The sequence below is a fragment of the Panulirus ornatus genome, chromosome 38 (genome assembly GCF_036320965.1).
Source record: "Panulirus ornatus isolate Po-2019 chromosome 38, ASM3632096v1, whole genome shotgun sequence".
Classification (NCBI taxonomy): Eukaryota; Metazoa; Arthropoda; class Malacostraca; order Decapoda; family Palinuridae; genus Panulirus; species Panulirus ornatus.
The window spans coordinates 626,645-641,771 of NC_092261.1; the positions used below are offsets into that span (position 1 = coordinate 626,645).

At 41.3% G+C, this 15,127-nt stretch overlaps 1 protein-coding gene across 5 annotated transcripts in view; it reads right to left on the bottom strand.

Moving 5' to 3' along the window:
* Positions 1–15,127, bottom strand: part of PAN3 (Poly(A) specific ribonuclease subunit PAN3) — a 224,852-nt gene that overhangs the window by 182,203 nt on the left and 27,522 nt on the right. For 4 of the 5 annotated variants that reach the window (XR_011715398.1, XM_071684307.1, XM_071684306.1 and 1 more), the window contains 2 exons: positions 13,489–13,616; positions 3,348–3,498 (listed from right to left, as the gene is read on the bottom strand). Coding sequence is in view for 4 of the 5 variants with exons in the window: in XM_071684307.1 (XP_071540408.1) it covers positions 3,348–3,476 (129 nt within the window). In the remaining variant the exon portion in view is untranslated. The remainder of the gene's footprint in view (positions 1–3,347; positions 3,499–13,488; positions 13,617–15,127) is intronic. The other variant, XM_071684305.1, reaches the window with a different exon arrangement.

A 15,127-nucleotide genomic window follows, 5' to 3' on the forward strand; every position in this document is an offset into this window, starting at 1 on the left:
TACCCACACAGCCCTCCACGGCCCACCCCGGACGCTCCACATGCCCTGATTCAATCCACTGACAGCACGTCAACCCCTGTATACCACATCGCTCCAATTCACTCTATTCCTTGCCCTCCTTTCACCCTCCTGCATGTTCAGGCCCCGATCACACAAAATCCTTTTCACTCCATCTTTCCACCTCCAATTTGGTCTCCCTCTTCTCCTCGTTCCCTTCACCTCCGACACATATATCCTCTTGGTCAATCTTTCCTCACTCATTCTCTCCATGTGCCTAAACCATTTCAAAACACCCTCTTCTGCTCTCTCAACCACACTCTTTTTATTTCCACACATCTCTCTTACCCTTACGTTACTTACTCGATCAAACCACCTCACACCACACATTGTCCTCAAACATCTCATTTCCAGCACATCCATCCTCCTGCGCACAACTCTATCCATAGCCCACGCCTCGCAACCATACAACATTGTTGGAACTACTATATGTCATATAATGAAAATATAATTTCCATATAAACTGACATCATTATATTACATCTTCCCCGCCACTACAAAAAACAAAAACACATAAACTGCACATTACTCATTGATATGCAAAGTACAAAGATTACTTTTACATCATACATTTATAGATCTAACCTCTTAAGAAGTTGTACTAGTCTACCCCTAGATGTTCTAACCTCATTAGAATCATTCTTACTTCTCTTTGGAGTACCTTCCCCATTTGTGTCCACTGCACTTGTCACTTCTTCCAAATCAGCTCATCTACTGTTGATTCCTAGTGTCACAACACCTCATTCATGACATACATCAGTCAGTTCATCATCATAACCACTGGCATGTCTTAGATAATTTGCAATTTCTGCTGTCTTATGCAGTTGCTGCCTATTTCTCCTGTTAAATCTGACCATCACTATTCATAACCAAATATGATCTAGGAGCAACCACAACACCCTTTTTTTAATCTTTACTTGTGCTGTCAATGATTCTAACCTCATTTCCCTCTTCCAGTTCAGGCAATAGCTTAGAGCTTCAATCATAGAGTTTCAGCCTATCTTGTGAGTCTTGGAGTAGGTGTCAGATAGTCAGTGGGTCCTGTCTCTCTGGTCGTAACTAGGCTTTAGAAGTGGGGCGTGTGGTTCGTGTTCTACTAAATGTAACTGACTGGGGTTTGTGTCCCCTCAACAGGAGTATTTCTATAATCCAGCACACTTAGATAAGGATCCTTCCCTCTTTGGCTGCCTTCCTCATAAGCTTCTTTACTGTCTGTTCACTTTTTCTGCCAGGCCATGACTTTTAGGATAATTGGGGGATGAAGTTGTGGGGTCTATTCCATATAACCTAAAGAATTCTTAAAATTCTACAGCTGTGAACAGTGGGCCTTTGTCACTGTGAGTAGTATGATGTATTCCATGCCTAGCAAAATGATGCTTACAGAATTTCACAATAGTAATGCAATGAGTATTTTCTAACAAGCCAAACTCATACTATATGCTGTAATAATCAACAGCATATATTGAGCTATGATTTCAGTGCATGAACTGTGGCTTCAGTGCATTACACATGACAGCTAGAGACAGTGTGAACGAATGTGGCCTCTGTTGTCTTTTCCTAGCACTTATGACTAAATTCTGTCATTGGTAATGCGTAATGCACTAAAAACACAGACCCCTATCCGTAACCAGGCCCCACAGACCTTACCATGTTTTCCCCTAGCTGTTTCATATGTCCCAGTTCAGTCCATTAACAGCACCTTGACCACTGTGTGCCAAATTCCCTCAATTAACTACATCCCATGCATGTCTTTCAACCTCCTGCATGTTCAGGCCCCCAAGCACTCAAAAAATTTTCATTCCATTCTTTCATTTCCAATTTGGTCCTTCCCTTCTTGTCCTCCCTACTTCTGACACATATAAGCATACCTTTTCTCTCAACCGCTACACATTTATTCTCTCCATATGACCAAAACATTCCAGTACATCATCACCTCTCTCAATCATATTCTCCTTATTACCTCATCTCTCTCTTATTCTATCATTACTAACTCAATCATCACTTCTCTAACCACACACTTTCCTCAAGCAATGAATTTCCAATAAATCCATTTCCTTCCATACATATTCATCTATAGACCATGCCTTTCATCCATACATCATTTGCACTAAAATACCTTTAAATATACCCATTTTCACCCTCCCAGATAGCAATCTTTCTTTTAAAACATTCCTTAATGTTCTCAGAAATCTTGCCAAGCCATCCATCTTATGGCTCAGCTCCACTTCCATGGTTCCCTTTGCTGCTATGCCCACTCCCAGGTTTCTAAAACACTCCACTTCCTCTAAGTTCACTCCATTCAAACTCTCATCCCCATCACATCTGTTTTTTTGCACTGCTAAACCTAATAACCTTGCCTTTATTCGCATTTACTCTCAACTTTCTAATTTCACACATTGCCAAATATAGCTATCAAATTCTTCAGTTTGTAACTTGAATCTGCAATCGGTGGCATGCCATAAGCAAACAACAACTGACTCATCTCCCGGGCCTAGTTTTGCTCAGAGACAGAACATCCAGACTGCTTACTTCAAACACACTATCTACAACTCCTTTTTCTTTGTTTTATCTCAATTAATCCACACATTCAGACACCACAGCCTGAGTCTTCACAGAGGATGAGCACCCCTTGCTTGGCTCCTTATGTTCTATCTTTCAGAGATTGAAGTACAAGATAAAGGTTTCCAGCCCCTCCTGCTATTGCTCATTCTTCATTACCTTCTACAACACACAGGGAATATGTGGAGAGAAATCTTTCACCCCTATCCCCAGACTGGCAAAACCATGGTATGCAAGGAGCTTCAGTGCATATAAAATTTTGGAAAAGAAGCTTGTAAGAACAGATACCTGGAGAGACTGAATACAGAATGGCATAGCATGAGATTCTAAGAAACCATGAGAGTGAGTGAGGAAGGGAATGTATTTAGGGAAGCACTGTACAATATCTATTGGAGAACATGAAACAATCAGACCCTGCAGAGAAATACAGATGATGAAGCGAAATAAAGTGTGCTCATAAAAGAATATGCCTGCATACTTCATACTACAGTCCTACAGAAAATGCAGATGAGAGCATTCACACAGGTTTATAGAATACATATGGAAATTCTGACACTTTCAGATCAAAAGTAGCTCTGAAGTAATATTAAGAGGCTCATAAGGTGAAGAAGTGGCCAGTAAGGAAAGACTAAGTGGGGGAAAACTATCAATATAAAGAGAGGTGGTATCGGTAAGAAAAGTAGGGGCTTCTCAGCCATTAATCTGTATAATACAAGCATATATGGCCTTACACTAATATATGTAGCCAGCTTAGATTCCTGTGGAAGGCCATTAACCTGACTTGTCACAGGAGGTGTAGGTACTGAGGCCACTGTTGCTGCCTGCTGTGGTAGGCCAAGGTTAAGGAAGAGAGGGTCCATCCCGACAGCTCTCTGTTGTAATCTGTATAAGATACAATGGACTTGTAAGACACACCAAGTATCATAAACAGGAAAAACCATAATTGTATAACAATCACTACATATGTAGTCATGCTAAATTAGAATAATTATTTCTTATAAAAAAATGTGCCGAAAATTTTATAAAATTTCTTTTTTCATGCTTATTTGCCATATTCCACTTTTAGTGAGGTAGTTCAAGGATAAGATGAAGACATGGCCCAATTTACTCGCATCCATTCTCTAGCTGTCAAGTGTCATGTACTGACACAAGAGCCCCCTTTCTACAATTAGACCTCATAGACTATTCCATGGTTACCCTAAGCCACTTCACATGCCATAAATCAGTCCACTACCAGCATCATCCCAGGCATACCACATTGCTCTAAATCACTCTTATCTCATGAATACCTTACACCTTCCTGCATGTTCTGGACCTGAACACTTAAAACCTTATTCATTTCATCCTTCTATATTTGATAAGGTTTACCCTTCTTGTTCCCTCCACTTTCAACAAATGTATCCTCTTTGTAAATCTCTCCTCACTAACTCTCTCCATAAGGCCAATCTATTTCAGCAAACACTTTTCAGCTCTTGCAAAAATACTCTTCCTACTACCACATCTCTTCTTCACATTATCATTTCTTACTTGATCAATCCTCCCACACCACATACTGTCCTTAAACATTTCATTTCTAACACATTCACTTCCTGTATATTCAGATCTACAGCCCATGCCTTGCATCCGTACAACACCATGGGGACTACTATTCAGAGGTCCCTTCCCTACCATGGTTTTGAATACATCAAGTTTTCCATGGCACAATCAAAATTTCATTCATACAATGAGGCAAGTGTGAAGTGGCCCTGGGCTGCTTTTGGTCTAGCCCAGCAGACCAACATTTCTAAAAAGAGACAGAAGTGTCATAACGAGCCTGTGTTGCTTGGGTAAGAGTTCAGATGGCCTTTTGTGCAATGTAGCTGGTTGGCTGCAGTGAAGGAGTACGGAAGTGCACCATCGATGCTGACATCCTGCCTTCATATTACTACATTGCAGTTTACACAATTTTTTGTACTTTTATTGCAAAGGCATCTTATTTTTGAAGTACACCTTGCTTATCTTTTAACCTTAAAGTTTTCCATATACAACTAAAATTTATCCCATGGGTCACTACTCTAAACCCCCCCATTTCCCATAGGCTCTGTGCCTTGCCAACCACAGGATCTTCCAGGAACATAGCCCCAGTGGTTGGGGAGGGACCTCTAAACATGCCCATCATGAATAATGACCTCTCCCTTTCAAACATAATACATATATGGTGAATTATACATGACATCTACAGAGTGGAAAGAAATAAGGCCATTCTTCATCTGTTACTGGTGCTACCTTGTTCTATATATCTATCTATCCCTCTGATGCCTGTTCCACCTGGACTCCCTCAAGGGGTTGGCCATGGCAAAAGAGTCTCCAAGACTAGAGAAGTCCAGTGCCGCTTCTTAGCCTTTAGTGCCTAACACTTAACAGGCCACTGGCAGAGGGCAACTCCAGTGCAGTGTTTGCAGGGGCTCCTACTTACTGCTCCTACTGACTACAACTACCTAATGCTCCTAACAACTACTTTTACATAGTGTTTCTACCTAATGCACCTGCCTAAATGTTCCCACCAACAACTTCTAGCTACTGCCCCTACCAGTCTGCCAAAATGCAGGGCAAGTGCATAGTGCTACCTCGTTACATACAGCAAACAAGTACGAAGAAAAATTTCACACTTGTATGCCGTTGAGGTCACACCTAAAATACATGAATGGCCTCATTCATACGCATCCACTATTTAGAATTCATGTATAATGCAACAAAACCAGATCCCATCAACCACAGGAAAGCTTCACAGACTATTTCATGGATTACCTTTACCAGGTAAACCTCATTTGCACCCCCCACCCCTACCCAAGAAAGTAAGTAAGGTTAAGGGACGTTAAAGGACAATTTAATTGGGATATAAGTTTGAATGGGGAAAAATTGGAGGAAGTGAAGTTCTTATATATTTGGGAGTGGACTTAAAAGCAAATGGAACCATGGAAGCGGCATGAGTCACAGAGTGGGGGAGGGGGCGAAAGTTCTGGGAGCGATGAAGAATGTGTGGAAGGAGAAAACGTTATCTCGGAGAGCAAAAATGGGTATGTTTGAATGAATAGTAGTTCCAACAACGTTATGTGGTTGCGAGGCATGGACTACAGAGACGGATGGAGAGAATAAGTGAGGAAAGATTGACAAAGAGGATATATGTGTCAGAGGTGGAGGGAAAAAGGAGAAGCGGGAGACCAAATTGGAGGTGGAAGGATGGAGTGAAAAATATTTTGAGCCACTGGGGCCTGAACATACAAGAGGGTGAGAGGCACATAAGGAATAGTGTAAAATGGAACGATGTGGTATATTGGGGTCGACATGCTGTCAATGGACTGAATCAGGGCATGTGAAACATCTGGGATAAATCATGGAAAGGTCTGTAGGGCCTGGATGTGGATAGAAAGCTGTGGTTTCGGTACATTACACATGATAGCTAGAGACTGAATGTGAACAAATGTGGCCGTTTTTGTCTGTTCTCCTGGCACTACCTCGCTGAAGCAGAGGGTGGCGATGCTGTTTCCTGGGGGGAAGGGGTAGCACAGGAGATAGATGAAGGGAAGCAAGAATATGTACAGGTGTATTTATGTGAGTCTTTGTTCTATTATCCATTTCATTATATCATACTTCGTCGCTGTCTATGAGTCTCTGTTATATCATTTATTTCATTATATTACACTCTGTCACTGTCTCCCGCATTAGCGAAGTAGCGCTAGGAAAAGATAACAAAGGCCACATTCGTTCACAATCAGTCTCTAGCTGTCATGTATAATGCACTGAAACCACAGCTCCCTTTCCACATCCAGGCCCCACAAAACTTTCCATGGTTTACCCCAGACGCTTCACATGCCCAGGTTCAATCCACTGACGGCACGTCGACCCCGGTATACCACATCGTTCCAATTCACTCTATTTCTTGCACGCCATTCACCCTCCTGCATGTTCAGGCCCCAATCGCTCAAAATCTTTTTCACTCCATCCTTCCATCTCCAATTTGGTCTCCCACTTCTCCTCATTCCCTCCACCTTGGACACATATATCCTCTTTGTCAGTCTTTCCGCACTCATTCTTTCTATGTGACCAAACCATTTCAATACACCCTCTTCTGCTCTCTCAACCACACTCTTTTTATTACCACACATCTCTCTTACCCTTTCATTACTTACTCGATCAAACCACCTCACACCACATATTGTCCTCAAACATCTCATTTCCAACACATCCACCCTCCTCCGCACAACCCTATCTATCGCCCATGCCTCGCAACCATATAACATTGTTGGAACCAATATTCCTTCAAACATACCCATTTTTGTTTTCCAAGATAATGTTCTCGCCTTCCAAACATTTCTTAACGCTCCCAGAACTTTCGCCCCCTCCCCCACCTTGTGACTCACTTCCACTTCCATGGTTCCATCCGCTGCCAAATCCACAACCAGATATCTAAAACACTTCACTTCCTCCAGTTTTTCTCCATTCAAACTTACCTTCCAACTGACTTGTCCCTCAACCCAACTGAACCTAATAACCTTGCTCTTATTCACATTTACTCTCAGCTTTCTTCTTTCACATACTTTACCAAACTCAGTCACCAGCTTCTGCAGTTTCTCACATGAATCAGCCACCAGCGCTGTATCATCAGCGAACAACAACTGACTCACTTCCCAAGCTCTCTCATCCACAACACACTGCATACTTGCCCCTCTCTCCAAAACTCTTGCATTCATCTCCCTAACAACCCCATCCATAAACAAATTAAACAACCGTGGAGACATCACCCATCTCTGCCGCAAACCGACATTCACTGAAAAGCAATCACTTTCTTCTATTCCTACTTGTACACATGCCTTACATCCTCAATAAAAACTTTTCACTTCTTCTAGCAACTTGCCTCCAACAACATATATTCTTAATGCCTTCCAATGAGCATCTCTATCGACTCTATCATATGCCTTCTCCAGGTCTATAAATGCTACATAAAAATCCATCAGTTTTTCTAAGCATTTCTCACATACATTCTTCAAAGCAAACACCTAAACCACACATCCTCTACCACTTCTGAAACCACACTGCTCTTCCCCAATCTGATGCTCTGTACAAGCCTTCACCCTCTCAATCAATACCCTTCCATATGATTTCCCAGGAATACTCAAACTTATACCTCTGTAATTTGAACATACACATACGCAGACATATATGTACGTATATATGTATATGTCTGCGGCAGGGGTGGGTGATGTCTCCACGGTTGTTTAATATGTTTATGGATGAGGTTGTTAGGGAGATGAATGCAAGAGTTTTGGAGAGAGGGACAAGTATGCAGTCTGTTGTGGATGAGAGGGCTTGGGAAGAGAGTCAGTTGTTGTTCGCTGATGATACGGTGCTGGTGGCTGATTTGGGTGAGAAACTGCAGAAGCTGGTGACTGAGTTTGGTAAAGTGTGTGAAAGAAGAAAGCTGAGAGTAAATGTGAATAATAGCAAGGTTATTAGATTCAGTAGGGTTGAGGGACAAGTCAGTTGGGAGGTAAGTTTGAATGGAGAAAAACTGGAGGAAGTGAAGTGTTTTAGATATCTGGTAGTGGATTTAGCATGTACATATTCATACTTACTGCCTTCATCCATTCCTGTTGCCACCCCACCACACATGAAATGGCACCCCCCTCCCCCCCACATGTGTGCAAGGTAGCACTAGGAAAAGACAACAAAGACCACACTCGTTCACACTCAGTCTTTAGCTGTCATGTGTAATGCAGAGCTCCCTTTCCACATCTAGGCCTCACAAAACTTTCCATGATTTACCCCAGACGCATCACATGCCCTGGTTCAATCCATTGACAGCACGTCAACCCCAGTATACCACATCGTTCCAATTCATTCTATTCCTTGCACGCCTTTCATCCCTCCTGTATGTTCAGGCCCCAGTGAATATGTACATGTGTATGTATGTACATGTCTGTGTATGTATACGTATGTATACACTGAAATGTATAGGTATGTATATGTGCATGTGTGGGCACTTATGTATGTACATGTGTATGTGGGTGGGTTGGGCCATTCTTTCGTCTGTTTCCTTGAGCTACCTCACTAACATGGGAGACAGCAACCAAGTATAATAAAAAAAATAATGGACATTTATGTGAGTCAGTTGTTGTTCGCTGATGATACAGTGCTGGTGAATGATTCAGGTGAGAAACGGCAGAAGTTGGTGACTGAGTTTGGTAAAGTGTGTAGAAGAAAGTTTAGAGTAAATATGAATACGAGCAGGGTTATTAGGTTCAATAGGGTTGAGGGACAAGTTAATTGGGAAGTAAGTATGAATGGAGAGAGACTGAAGGAAGCGAAGTGCTTTAGTATCTGGGAGTGAACTCAGCAGCAGATGGAACCATGAAAGCGGAAGTGAGTCGCAGGATGGGGGAGGGGGTGAAAGTTCTGGGAGCATTGAAAAATGCATGGAAGGTGAGAACGTTATCTCGGAGAGCAAAATTGGGTATGTTTGAAGGAATAGTGATTCCAACAATGTTATAAGGTTGCGAGGCATGAGCTATACATAGGGTTGTGTAGAGGAAGCTGGATGTGTTGGGAAATGAAATGTTTGAGGACAATATGTGGTTTGAGGGGTTTTAATCAAGTAAGTAATAAAAGGGTAAGAGAGATGTGTGGTAATAAAAAGAGTGTGGTTGATAGAGCAGAAGAGGGTGTGTTGTGTGGTTTCAGAAGTGGCAGAGGATGTGTCGATCAGGTGTTTGCTTTGAAGAATGTATGTGAGAAATACTTAGAAAAACAAATGGATTTGTACGTAGCATTTATGGATCTGGAGAAGGCATATGATAGAGTTGACAGAGATGTTCTGTGGAAGGTATTAAGAGTATATGGTGTGGGAGGCAAGTTGTTAGAAGCAGTGAAAAGTTTTTATTGATGATGTAAGGCATGTGTACGAGTAAGAAGAGAGGAAAATGATTGGTTCTCAGTGAATGTCGGTTTAAGGCAGGGGTGCGTGATGTCTCCATGGTTGTTTAATTTGTTTATGGATGGGGTTGTTAAGGAGGTGAATGCAAGAGTTTTGGAAAGGGGGACAAGTATGCAGTCTGTTGTGGATGAGAGGGCTTGGGAAGTGAGTCAGTTGTTGTTCGCTGATGATACAGCGTTGGTGGCTGATTTGGGTGAGAAACTGCAGAAGCTGATGACTGAGTTTGGTAAAGTGTGTGAAAGAAGAAAGCTGAAAGTAAATGTGAATAAAAGCAAGGATATTAGGTACAGTAGGGTTGAGGGTCAAGTCAACTGGGAGGTAAGTTTGAATGGAGAAAAACTGGAGGAAGTGAAGTGTTTTAGATATCTGGGAGTGGATTTGGCATGTACATATTCATACTTACTGCCTTCATCCATTCCTGTTGCCACCCCACCACACATGAAATGGCACCCCCCTCCCCCCCACATGTGTGCAAGGTAGCACTAGGAAAGACAACAAAGACCACACTCGTTCACACTCAGTCTTTAGCTGTCATGTGTAATGCAGAGCTCCCTTTCCACATCCAGGCCCCACAAAACTTTCCATGATTTACCCCAGACGCATCACATGCCCTGGTTCAATCCATTGACAGCACGTCAACCCCAGTATACCACATCGTTCCAATTCATTCTATTCCTTGCCGCCTTTTATCCTCCTGTATGTTCAGGCCCCAGTGAATATGTACATGTGTATGTATGTACATGTCTGTGTATGTATACGTATGTATACACTGAAATGTATAGGTAAGTATATGTGCATGTGTGGGCACTTATGTATGTACATGTGTATGTGGGTGGGTTGGGCCATTCTTTCGTCTGTTTCCTTACGCTAACTCGCTAACGCGGGAGACAGCGACAAAGTATAATAAACAATGAAATATAGTATGTGCATGTGTGGGTGTTTATGTATGTACATGTGTATGTATGTACATGTGTATGTATGTACATGTGTATGTATGTACATGTGTATGTATGTACATGTGTATGTATGTACATGTGTATGTGGGTGGGCTGGGCCATTCTTTCGTCTGTTTCCTTACGCTAACTCGCTAACGCGGGAGACAGCGACAAAGTATAATAAACAATGAAATATAGTATGTGCATGTGTGGGTGTTTATGTATGTACATGTGTATGTATGTACATGTGTATGTATGTACATGTGTATGTATGTACATGTGTATGTGGGTGGGCTGGGCCATTCTTTCGTCTGTTTCCTTACGCTAACTCGCTAACGCGGGAGACAGCGACAAAGTATAATAAACAATGAAATATAGTATGTGCATGTGTGGGTGTTTATGTATGTACATGTGTATGTATGTACATGTGTATGTGGGTGGGCTGGGCCATTCTTTCGTCTGTTTCCTTACGCTAACTCGCTAACGCGGGAGACAGCGACAAAGTATAATAAACAATGAAATATAGTATGTGCATGTGTGGGTGTTTATGTATGTACATGTGTATGTATGTACATGTGTATGTATGTACATGTGTATGTATGTACATGTGTATGTATGTACATGTGTATGTGGGTGGGCTGGGCCATTCTTTCGTCTGTTTCCTTACGCTAACTCGCTAACGCGGGAGACAGCGACAAAGTATAATAAACAATGAAATATAGTATGTGCATGTGTGGGTGTTTATGTATGTACATGTGTATGTGGGTGGGCTGGGCCATTCTTTCGTCTGTTTCCTTACGCTAACTCGCTAACGCGGGAGACAGCGACAAAGTATAATAAACAATGAAATATAGTATGTGCATGTGTGGGTGTTTATGTATGTACATGTGTATGTATGTACATGTGTATGTATGTACATGTGTATGTATGTACATGTGTATGTATGTACATGTGTATGTATGTACATGTGTATGTATGTACATGTGTATGTATGTACATGTGTATGTATGTACATGTGTATGTATGTACATGTGTATGTATGTACATGTGTATGTATGTACATGTGTATGTATGTACATGTGTATGTATGTACATGTGTATGTATGTACATGTGTATGTATGTACATGTGTATGTATGTACATGTGTATGTATGTACATGTGTATGTATGTACATGTGTATGTATGTACATGTGTATGTATGTACATGTGTATGTATGTACATGTGTATGTATGTACATGTGTATGTATGTACATGTGTATGTATGTACATGTGTATGTGGGTGGGCTGGGCCATTCTTTCGTCTGTTTCCTTACGCTAACTCGCTAACGCGGGAGACAGCGACAAAGTATAATAAACAATGAAATATAGTATGTGCATGTGTGGGTGTTTATGTATGTACATGTGTATGTATGTACATGTGTATGTATGTACATGTGTATGTATGTACATGTGTATGTATGTACATGTGTATGTGGGTGGGCTGGGCCATTCTTTCGTCTGTTTCCTTACGCTAACTCGCTAACGCGGGAGACAGCGACAAAGTATAATAAACAATGAAATATAGTATGTGCATGTGTGGGTGTTTATGTATGTACATGTGTATGTATGTACATGTGTATGTATGTACATGTGTATGTATGTACATGTGTATGTATGTACATGTGTATGTATGTACATGTGTATGTATGTACATGTGTATGTATGTACATGTGTATGTATGTACATGTGTATGTATGTACATGTGTATGTATGTACATGTGTATGTATGTACATGTGTATGTATGTACATGTGTATGTATGTACATGTGTATGTATGTACATGTGTATGTATGTACATGTGTATGTATGTACATGTGTATGTATGTACATGTGTATGTATGTACATGTGTATGTATGTACATGTGTATGTATGTACATGTGTATGTATGTACATGTGTATGTATGTACATGTGTATGTATGTACATGTGTATGTATGTACATGTGTATGTATGTACATGTGTATGTGGGTGGGCTGGGCCATTCTTTCGTCTGTTTCCTTACGCTAACTCGCTAACGCGGGAGACAGCGACAAAGTATAATAAACAATGAAATATAGTATGTGCATGTGTGGGTGTTTATGTATGTACATGTGTATGTATGTACATGTGTATGTATGTACATGTGTATGTATGTACATGTGTATGTATGTACATGTGTATGTGGGTGGGCTGGGCCATTCTTTCGTCTGTTTCCTTACGCTAACTCGCTAACGCGGGAGACAGCGACAAAGTATAATAAACAATGAAATATAGTATGTGCATGTGTGGGTGTTTATGTATGTACATGTGTATGTATGTACATGTGTATGTGGGTGGGCTGGGCCATTCTTTCGTCTGTTTCCTTACGCTAACTCGCTAACGCGGGAGACAGCGACAAAGTATAATAAACAATGAAATATAGTATGTGCATGTGTGGGTGTTTATGTATGTACATGTGTATATATGTATATGTCTTTGTATGTATATATAGGTATACGTTGAAATGTATAGGTAAGTATATGTGCATGTGTGGTTGTGTATGTATATATATGTGTATGTGGGTGGGCTGGGCCATTCTTTCGTCTGTTTCCTTACGCTAACTCGCTAACGCGGGAGACAGCGACAAAGTATAATAAACAATGAAATATAGTATGTGCATGTGTGGGTGTTTATGTATGTACATGTGTGTGTTGGTGAGTTGGGCCATTCCTCACCTGTTTCCTTATGCTACCTCGCTGGTGCGGGAGACTGCAATTAAGCATAATAAAAAATAATAATAATGTGTATAAAGTGGATGGGCCATTCTTCATCCATTTCCTGGCACTACATCGCTGACATAGGAAACAGCAATTAAGTATAATGAAAAAATAATAAATTCAAACATTACAAGTGGAGTATTCATAAACTGAATACACAGAAAAGTATTTTCATCTATTCACCTACTCACCCTACCAAAATGTATCATTGGTGTATATTGTATGGGTTAATAAAGCTTGCTCAAATCTGAGAACCCAAACTTGATTTATGGGCAGAATGAAATGACGAGCTTGTTTTCTTTCACCTGTCTCTGTTCACCTAAAAGCAGAAAATACCAGTTACTACAAAAGACGTGCACATATTAGATTCTAAACAATAGCACAAGTATATGTAATGCAATAAAATATCTAGTTCAGTCTTCTTGCTTTATGGGTGTTTGTCTTGTTATGGGCAGACAAATACGAATAACCAATTGCTTTTCAAAAAGTGCTACATAAAGTAAGGAAAGTAATCATACATCCAGGACAAAACAATTATCAGCTATATTCATATCTTTTTCTATGTTACAGATTCATTAAGATAAATACTGCTTTCTACATCCTAATCACAAAAAAGTTGGTGCCTGGATAATTCTTTCTAAACATTTCAGCAAACAGCTAACTCTTTACCATACTTTATATTTTTTTTATTATACTTTGTCGCTGTCTCCCGCGTTTGCGAGGTAGCGCAAGGAAACAGACGAAAGAAATGGCCCAACCCTCCCCCCCATACACATGTATATACATACGTCCACACACGCAAATATACATACCTACACAGCTTTCCATGGTTTACCCCAGACGCTTCACATGCCCTGCTTCAATCCACTGACAGCACGTCAACCCCGGTATACCACATCGCTCCAATTCACTCTATTCCTTGCCCTCCTTTCACCCTCCTGCATGTTCAGGCCCCGATCACACAAAATCTTTTTCACTCCATCTTTCCACCTCCAATTTGGTCTCCCTCTTCTCCTTGTTCCCTCCACCTCCGACACATATATCCTCTTGGTCAATCTTTCCTCACTCATCCTCTCCATGTGCCATCCAAACCATTTCAAAACACCCTCTTCTGCTCTCTCAACCATGCTCTTTTTATTTCCACACATCTCTCTTACCCTTACGTTACTCACTCGATCAAACCACCTCACACCACACATTGTCCTCAAACATCTCATTTCCAGCACATCCATCCTCCTGCGCACAACTCTATCCATAGCCCACGCCTCGCAACCATACAACATTGTTGGAACCACTATTCCTTCAAACATACCCATTTTTGCTTTCTGAGATAATGTTCTCGACTTCCACACATTCTTCAAGGCCCCCAGGATTTTCGCCCCCTCCCCACCCTATGATCCACTTCCGCTTCCATGGTTCCATCCGCTGCCAGATCCACTCCCAGATATCTAAAACACTTCACTTCCTCCAGTTTTTCTCCATTCAAACTCCACCTCCCAATTGACTTGACCCTCAACCCTACTGTACCTAATAACCTTGCTCTTATTCACATTTACTCTTAACTTTCTTCTTCCACACATTTTTCCAAACTCAGTCACCAGCTTCTGCAGTTTCTCACATGAATCAGCCACCAGCGCTGTATCATCAGCGAACAACAACTGACTCACTTCCCAAGCTCTCTCATCCCCAACAGACTTCATACTTGCCCCTCTTTCCAAAACTCTTGCATTTACCTCCCTAACAACCCCATCCATAAACAAATTAAACAACCATGGAGACATCACACACCCCTGCCGCAAACCTACATTCACTGAGAACCAATCACTTTCC